General features: G+C 49.2%; 1 protein-coding gene across 1 annotated transcript in view; it reads left to right on the top strand.

Moving 5' to 3' along the window:
• LOC103132775 (NACHT, LRR and PYD domains-containing protein 3-like) overlaps positions 1-8,645 on the top strand; it is a 17,503-nt gene extending 8,858 nt beyond the window's left edge. The window contains exons 2-10 of the mRNA XM_007544564.2: positions 69-350; positions 433-504; positions 853-2,692; positions 2,792-2,965; positions 3,127-3,300; positions 4,587-4,760; positions 4,972-5,142; positions 6,762-6,808; positions 6,879-8,645. Of these exons, the coding sequence (XP_007544626.1) occupies positions 77-350; positions 433-504; positions 853-2,692; positions 2,792-2,965; positions 3,127-3,300; positions 4,587-4,760; positions 4,972-5,142; positions 6,762-6,808; positions 6,879-7,417 (3,465 nt within the window). The 5' untranslated portion in view covers positions 69-76 and the 3' untranslated portion in view covers positions 7,418-8,645. The remainder of the gene's footprint in view (positions 1-68; positions 351-432; positions 505-852; positions 2,693-2,791; positions 2,966-3,126; positions 3,301-4,586; positions 4,761-4,971; positions 5,143-6,761; positions 6,809-6,878) is intronic.
• The last annotated feature ends 446 nt before the right edge of the window (positions 8,646-9,091 follow it).

The raw sequence follows: 9,091 nt of genomic DNA, 5'->3' as shown, positions 1-9,091 counted from the left end.
ATACAACCACGATACAACCACAACACATCCATAATGCTAGTAAATGCAGTACTGTGTGTTTTTATCAGGAGCTGCCATGACACCAGAGGACCTCTTAAACACTTTGGATGATCTTGGCAACGAGGATTTCACCAGATTCAAATGGTTCCTGCAGCAACCAGAATGCCTTGAGGGCCTCCCGGTCATCAGAAAGGGTCGCCTTCAGGCGGCAAACAGAGAGGACACTGTTGATCTGCTGGTCCAGACCTACACACTTCCTGGAGCGCTGGGCGTCATCAGGGAGGTTCTAGAAAAGATCCACAGGAATGATCTTCTCCACAGTTTGTCTGTCAGCAGCTCAGAACCAGAAGGTCAGTGATAGAAACAAACATCTGATTAATGTATTGGAGCAACTTTCTCATCTACTTGCCACACATTGTCTGTACCCGTCAGTCCATGGCAGGGATGATGAGGAGTCTTCTGGGAGCATGGCACAGGCCTCTCTGACTCTTCCTCCAAGAGAAGGTAAACCTGTTGGCTTCCAGTCTTCAAGTCGGTCTTTAATGAGACTCAAACTGAGAACAAGTTGTAAATGAGTCCATGAAGTCTGGATCTGATAAACCGAGGTCTGATCTGGACTTGAAGCTGTACTGAATGATATGGAGAAGAACTTCAGGTTCAACACACTGAAAAAACTTAACGGCGATATCTTTAGTGTCCTGATGCTCCAACCAATAAATGTCTAGTTTATTTTTTAGATGTGTTTCAGTTCCCTGGCAGAAAGGAATGTTAAATGTGTCACAACTTTATTCACTGATCAGTCTCGGCAGAATATAGTTTAGATTCTCACATTTCACTTGTTTCTATGCACAGATGTGGTGGTTCGGGCTCCTGAGCCGCATCCCATCGCTTTCTACCAGCAGATGCTTCAGTCGAACTTCCAGGACAAGTTCATGTGTGCTGAGGAGGGCTGGGCAGAGGACAAGCAGCGTCTGGTTGACGTCTACACGGAGGTCTACGTCGCTGCCGGGCGTGACGTCCACATCAACACGCAACACGAGGTCAGGCAGATTGAGAGTGTGTTGAAGCCAGCCGGGGAAACGGCAGTGAAACCCAGAGACATGTTCAGTCATCCTTCAGGAGAGTACCAGCCCATAAAAACGGTTCTGACCAATGGGATAGCAGGGATTGGAAAAACTTTCCTTGTGCAGAAGTTTGTGTTGGACTGGGCTGAACGACGATCCAATCAAGACGTGGATCTGATTTTCCCCTTCACCTTCCGCCAGCTGAATCCACTGAGAGCAGAAAGACTCAGTTTAGCTCAGCTCATCCACGAATGCATCCCAGAAACTGTAGACATCAGAGAGGAGGCTCTGAATTACATCTTTAAAGCGCTGCAGTCTTCTGGAAACAGCAACTTTGACAAAAGTAGATTTAAACTTCTGTTTGTGTTTGATGGACTGGACGAGAGCCGGCTTCATCTGGATCTTCACGTCGACGACGTCCGATCTGTCGACGTGACAAAGACGAGCACAACCGACGTTCTGCTGAGGAACCTCATCAGCGGGAAACTGCTACGCTCTGCTCGGATCTGGATAACATCCCGGCCGGCGGCAGCCAATCAGATCCCTGGGCGGTTTGTCAGCAGCGTGAATGAGGTCAGAGGGTTCACCGACCTCCAGAAGGAGACGTACTTCAGGAAAAGATTCAGAAGAGAAGAGCAGGCCGAGCAGATCATCGCCCACATCCAGGCGTCCCAGAGCCTCCACATCATGTGCCACATCCCCGTCTTCTGCTGGATCGCAGCTTCGGTCCTGGAGGACGTGTTGAAGACCCGAGGAGCCGCAGAGCTACCCAACAGCCTGACGGACATGTACACAGAGTTCCTGGTGTTCCAGATCCACCATACTAAACAGAAATATGGCTCCCAGACGTCTCTTCACTACATCAAATCCTTAGCTAAACTAGCTTACCAGCAGCTGGAGAAGGGCAACCTGATCTTCTACAAGAAGGATCTGATAGAGAGCAATGTGGACTTCAAAGAAGCCTCAGTGTGCTCCGGCGTATTCACAGAGATCTTCAGAGAGGTGCGTGGCAGGAAAGGCAAAGACGAGATGTTCAGCTTCGTCCATCTGAGCGTTCAGGAGTTTCTGGCTGCTGTTTATGTCAGGATGTCTCCTAGCAACAGCAGCAAAATATCATTTTTCAGGCAACGATCAATGAAAAACCTTCAACTCATATTAAACCAAACATCTTCAAAGAAGATTCACAGGATTTACATCAACAAGGCCTTGCAGTCTCCAAACGGTCACCTGGACTTGTTCCTCCGCTTCTTTTTAGGTCTCTCTCTGAGCAGCAGCCAGGGTAAACTGAAGGAGCTGCTGAACCTGACAATCTGCAGCTTGGAAACCAAACGGAAAACTGTTCAGTACATCAAGAAGAAGATCAATGAGAATGTGTCTGTAGAGAAAAGCCTCAACCTGTTCCACTGCCTGAACGAACTGAACGATCGTTCTCTGGTGGAGGACATCCAGCGGTACCTGAGCTCAGGAAGTCTCTCTGCAGACCAGCTGTCTCCAGCTCAGTGGTCCGCTCTGGTCTTTATCCTGCTGTCTACTAAAGATCTGGACGTGTTTGAGTTGAAGAAGTACTCGGCGTCAGAGGAGGCTTTTCTGAAGCTGCTGCCGGTGGTCAAAGCTTCCAGCAGAGCGCTGTAGGTTCACAGAAAGCTTTATTACACATCGTTGTAGTTAAGTTACTGTGAACTTTGATATGGAAGCAAATCACAGAGTTCTTCTTTTTCTTCCTTCAGGCTGAGTGAATGTAATCTGACAGAGAGAAGCTGTGAGGCTCTCGGCTTTTTGCTCATTTCTGAGTCATCTGGTCTGAAAGATTTGGACCTGAGCAAAAATATCCTGCAGGATTCAGGAGTGAAGCTGCTGCTGGCTGGAATGCAGAGTCCTTTGTGTAAACTCCAGGCGCTCGGGTAAGATCCAGTGGCTTCCCAAAGTACTCATACACCTTGAACTTTTCTGTATTTGGTCACATTACAATCTTTTTGTAGGATAGACCTGCTTTAAGTTCTGGCTGGATAAAAAAGAAATTTGAATTTCCCAGATAAAGATCCTAAACTAGAGAGTCCAACAGGTTATCCCGGACAGGCATCACAGGGAAAAGCTGCCAGGAGTTTTCATGGGCCGTCGGCTCAACGTTCTGCTGTCTGACGGTTCTGGACCTGAGCAGCAACGAGCTGCAGGACTCAGGAGTGAAGCTGCTCTGTGCGGCGCTGCTGCGTCCGGACTGCACTCTGGAAACTCTCAGGTCAGACCCAGCAGGTTGACTCCGCTTCCTTATCTACTGCTAACCAACGCGTCATGCTATCTGTGTGTGAAATGACAGTGAATATTAAATATTATGTCTAGATATTCCACCAGCTTTCAATACAAAGCAACTTGTAAAGTGAGACCATCATTCAGCTTCAGTATAAAAGAAAATATTGATGTGACTGAAATATCAAAAACTTTCCAGTGAAAAAATGATGGAAATTGTTAAAATGGTGCAAAGAGAAGTTTTTTTTCCTCAGAAGAGACGTTGAGCGTTGCTTCCTGTTCTCTGCAGCAGGTTTTAATCCAAGGCAGGTTGTTCAGTTTTTCCTGAAGATGTTTGACACGGTCCAGGAGTATCGGTTGGTTCTGGAGGTTTGCAGGTTGGAGTTGGGAGCCTCCGTCCTCTGGAGCGTCCGGACCGAGCCGCGGCTCTGACTTGCTTATGGAATTTCCTTGGAATGAGTTTCAGATCAGGGTTGTAAATGGTTGAAAGCTTGAATCGCAACTCTGCCCTCAGTTCGGTGTTGGTTTGTCCCGTTTTACAAAACTGGCTTCCTTCAGCCGTTTCAAACCGTCTGTCAGCTCTGGAGCCTGGGTGTTGGTGCGTACGTCTGCATCAGCCCAGAGCTGCTGCCTCTTCTGTGCCCTGCGTCATGTTGTCGCTGTTCGGTTTCATCGGCGTAGAAGTCAGTGCCGACCTCGTTGCTCTGGACAGCATGAACACAACCGCTCAGCTGGCGTTGGCATTTTGTGCTTTGGATGAATCGGCGTCAAACAAAAGACCCAAACCATCCAGGTGAGGACGATGAGCGTCTGATTCCATCGTCTGGAAACTGCCGGTGTTTTTGGATGTTGATTGGGGAAAAGCTCTGCGGTACTGTAAACACGAGACCGCCAAGAATCCATCGGCGGTAGTTGTCATGCCAGGGCACTAGATGGTGCTGTGATTTTAGATTGTTGTTGAAATCACATGTGCTCTGACCTTTAACCTCCACGTTGTCCTGCAGCGTTCTGCACATGGCTGCCTCCACTGAACCATTTCACTCTGAGACCTGATGGTGCCAGAGACTCTGATCAGTAGTCGGGTAAACCAATGGCTGCATCCCAACAACGTCTGTGTAAGCATGGCCTAAAAAACAAGTTGCTCATCTGTGAGCCTCCAGAATTGACAGATTCTTGGATTGGTGTGAAAACATGTTCAGGAAAAAGTGAAGTGGCCTTCCTGTAGCTTGTTGCAGTAGACAGATGTGCACAGGCAACACTGACTGCTGCTTTCTGCAGGTTAAGTCAGACGTCTCTCACAGAGGCAGGCTGTGAGGAGATCTCGGCAGTTTTCTGCACCCAGTCCTCCAGACTCAGACAAGTGGACCTGAACAACAACGACCTCAGAGACGCAGGGATGAAATGTCTTTCTGCTGGACTTCAGAGCTGCCACTGCTCTGTAGAAACCCTGAGGTAACAACCCAGCTGCAACCAAACCAAACATGGTTTACCAAGTGGTAAGACGTCCTGAAGCCTCGGCGGACCGCTGAGCTCTGCTGCCTCACCTGCATGGAGTCAGAGAAACTGAGTAAACTCGGTTACTGCCTGTGGTGACTTTCCACTTTCTTTGCAAAGTGTTTCTGTAGCAAAGAAACACAGCAGTGAGACCCATGAGTGTCTGCAGGTTGTCGGGCTGCATGATCTCTGAGGATGGCTGCGTGTTCCTGGAGTCGGCGCTGAGGTCCAACCCGTCCGGTCTCAGAGAGCTGGACTTGAGCTACAATCACCCAGGAGACGCAGGAAAACGTCTTTCTGCTCGACTGGAGGATCCGCTCTGCAAGCTGCAAACTCTGCGGTCAGATTCAGGCAGTTTGATGCTTTTACTCTGAAAGAGTTGGGTTCATGGTCCCGAGGCGTCTGAGCTTTGGTTCCATTCCTGTTCAGTTTGGATCATTTCTTTAGTTTCACTGACTTCATTGTTTCCTTTACCGTTTGTCACTTTCAGGTTCTTTTCCTGAAGTCCCTGCTTCAACTCCACCCTCTGCTTCAGCTCATGTCTGTCGCCCCTCTCTCTCCTAGCTGTGAGCGCCCCCTGTAGGCTGGGAGGGACCATGACATTATTTTCCTGTTGTAGACAGAAAAAGCAGCACGGCTTCATTTTCTATGCAGTTTTTCTCTGAAGCAACAATGACCTGCTAATGCAGGGGTCACCAACACGTCCAGGGCTGCCATCCTGCTCCAAAATGTCTGAATTCCCTCACCAGCATTCATTCCTCTGCAATAGGCTGGAAATGAGCAGTTTATTTGATCCAGGTGTGTTTGAGCAGAGACGCATCTAAAAGTTACAGGATGGCCCTGCAGGACTGGAGTTGGTGACCCCTGTGCTAATGAAAATTACGTAACACGGGGAAAGAACCCGGATTGTGACTGAGGTCGTGACCCTAAAGCCAACTGGTAGACCAGTCAAATAATATCAGGTGGCCCAAGGTCCCCATTTAACATTACCCAGGTAGGTCTGGCTTAGAATGATGAAACAGAAATAGTGTACAATAAATTTTATTTATACATTCTTTTACAATATTAAAAATAGACTTTATTTAAAACCCAATAAAGCACAGGGACCCAGGACAAGACTAGAAACAATCTGAGACTAAAACAACTGCAAACCAAATTAATGACAAAATGTTAAACAACAAAAACAAATCCCACATTGCCTCCACCCAGTCCTATAAGGCTGTGGCCACATAAGCTAATTCATAAGAAAAATAAATTTAAACTATTCTGGTTCTGCTTGTGCTACAACTCCAGCTGTAGAAGACGACCTGTTAGCTGAGAGCATAATAACAGCAGCAGCCTGTAACACCCAGAGAAGATAAATGTCTGCCGACAATAATAAATCAAATGAAAAGGTTCCTTAATCAGCCACTGCAGTGAGAAACCACTGACATGCATCCTAAGAAGCCATTAGAAATCACGTCAAACCAGTAGCAACAATATAAAAGCTACATGACGTCACACAGAACCAGCCACAAGTGACATCAAAAATCCATTAATCCCACCAGCAGCACAAATAGCCACGATCCAGATCCAGCTGCTGCCTGTCTACACTAATGATCCCGACAAGGCTGGGAACGGAAGTGAAGGTGGGGGAACGGGGCCCGGATGTATTCAAGGGCCCCATAAAGGGTGGGAATTTACAGCCACTTTATGTAAACAATGTTTTCCTAGTAAAACCACCTGGTTACATGAGAAATGATGCATTCTCAGCCTGTTTCTCTGACCTGCAGCGCCATCTGCTGGTCTAAAATAAATATTTAGCTTAATGTTAAAAACTTCTGCAGACTTTTTGATTGTCTCTTTCTCCTCAGTCTTCCTGTCAGACCTCTGTGATGTTTCTCACCCTCCGTTATCACATATTATTTGAGAACAGATTTTTACTTTCTGATGTTTAAACCTTCAGATTGTCTCCTGCAGGCTGGATCACGGCGGAGAGCGCCGCCTGAAGCCCGGGCTGCAGAAATGTGAGTGTCAGTTCAGGAACCAAACTTTCTGCTGTCAGCACATTAAGCCAACTGGCCGCTTGTCTTCTAGATTTCTGTGAGCTGCTTCTGGATGGGAACACGGCTCACAGGCGGCTGCAGCTGTCCGCCGGCAGCCGGCAGGTGGCGCGGGTGAGCCAGCAGCAGCCGTATCCGGATCATCCGCAGCGGTTCCACTTCTGCCAGCTGCTGTGCAGCGAGGCGCTGGCGGGCCGCTGCTACTGGGAGGCGGAGTGGCGGGGCACGGTGCACATCGCGGTGAGCTACGGGGGCATCCCACGGAGGGGAACCAGAGACCAGTGCCTGTTCGGGAGGAACCACCAGTCCTGGAGCCTCTGCTGCTCGGCGGTCGGCTACTCGGTGAGCCACCGGCGGCGGGACGCCGTCCTGTCCGCCTCCTGCGCCTCCAACAGGGTGGCGGTGTACGTGGACGTTCCCGCCGGCGTCCTGTCCTTCTACTGCGTCTCCTCCGACTCCCTGCTCCACCTCCACACCTTCAGCTCCACCTTCACCGAGCCGCTCTACGCCGGGTTCGGGTTCTGGTTCGGCGGCTTTGGGCATTCAGTCACTCTGCAGGACAGCCCGAAATAATAATGCAGATGTTTTACCAGAGTACATGAATGGGTCAGTTTATGGAAAATAAAAGTTCTGGCAGAAAATAATGTTTGTTTTTCATGACTGATTTTTTCCATCCTCAGATAATTTCCGTGGTTCATTAGTGGTAAAATCTGAAGTTATTGGGAAACTTTTCATATTAATCTGATTCAATGCGACTTCATTTATTCAGAGTTTTACAGTAAAACAAAAACACAAAGACTGGAGGCAGGATTTCCAGAAGATGATTCAGTTATAAATAACAAGTAACCAGGAAACGAGAAAATATCCAGAGCCGACAGAACATCCAACTTTTTATTGGATCCAGAAACGTTTCAGAGAAGGTTCTGGTTCCTCCAGAGGAAAGTTCTGACTTTTACTGTGGAATAAAGTTTGAATCAAATTTAAATATTTATTTGTGGTAAAAAATCTGAGCTGATCCAGACCAGGACAGAAGCTGTTCTGTTGCTGGTTCTGCTGGTTCTGCCTTAGAGGAGGATGAAACCAGACGGCTGATCTGGGTTGTTCTGATGGTTCCTGTTGATCGTTTCGTAGCCGTCTTAGTTCAGCTGGAGCCTCAACTGGTGTTCCTCTGGGTCGGGCCTGGTTCTGGAGTCGGTTCCTCTGGGTCAGGCCTGGTTCCGGAGTCGGTTCCTCTGGGTCGGGCCTGGTTCCGAGGCCGGTTCCTCTGGGTCGGGCCTGGTTCCGGGGTCGGTTCCTCTGGGTCGGGCCTGGTTCCGGGGTGGGTTCCTCTGGGTCAGGGAGTCAGTTCCTCTGGGTCGGGCCTGGTTCCGAGGCCGGTTCCTCTGGGTCGGGGAGTCGGTTCCTCTGGGTCGGGCCTGGTTCCGGGGTCGGTTCCTCTGGGTCGGGCCTGGTTCCGGGGTCGGTTCCTCTGGGTCGGGGAGTCGGTTCCTCTGGGTCGGGCCTGGTTCCGGAGTCGGTTCCTGTCCTCTGGAAGCGGCTCGTTGTTCTTGCCAACCTGAGGGAACCGTGTTCCCCTCCATGATGTTGGTTCCAGTGGGTCCAGCTCACGGCCCCAGTTGGCCCGGTTGCCCCTGGTGATCGGGCTGATGGATAGTTAGAGACAGGTTCTGATCGGGTTCTGGTTGAACTTTACAGCAGATTGTACTGGATGAAGGCTGATGAAGGTGAGTTTGATGAGCCTTCATCAGAAACTGGATCTGTTTGGTGAATCGGAAACGTTTTAAAATTGTCCATCATGGTCCAATTTTTACATCAAAAAATATGAAAACATTTCTGATCTGGTGAATGTTTCTGAATGAATTCATGAATTTGTCTCTGCCAGCAAATTAGTTCAGAACATATGCTAAATGTTTAGTACTGAAGCTGAACAGAACCGCTCCTGGTTACTTCCTGCCAACTCCCTCTGACCGGACCTGCTCTGTTCCCAGCAGCAGATCTCTAAGAGAGATCAGAGGTCAAAGTGTCCAGATCTCTGGGTGTTGCCTGATGGAGGCGTCACCAGGCTGCCTGTAGCTGCTGGCGGTTATCTGGCCACGTGTGTGCGGGGTCCAGGGGCCGCCGGACGCCCCGGCCTGGCAAAGCCTTGTATGGCCATGACTGCAGGGAGACGGAGATAAGGACGCTGTGTGACCAGCAGCGGGCGTTTCTGTTAAATTTAGAGCAGCTATCAGGCGCAGCTCTCCCTCC

This window comes from Poecilia formosa, unplaced genomic scaffold (assembly GCF_000485575.1).
Source record: "Poecilia formosa unplaced genomic scaffold, Poecilia_formosa-5.1.2 Scaffold1308, whole genome shotgun sequence".
Classification (NCBI taxonomy): Eukaryota; Metazoa; Chordata; class Actinopteri; order Cyprinodontiformes; family Poeciliidae; genus Poecilia; species Poecilia formosa.
Note: the sequence above shows the minus strand (reverse complement) of the source record. Positions and strands in the feature narration are given on the sequence as shown.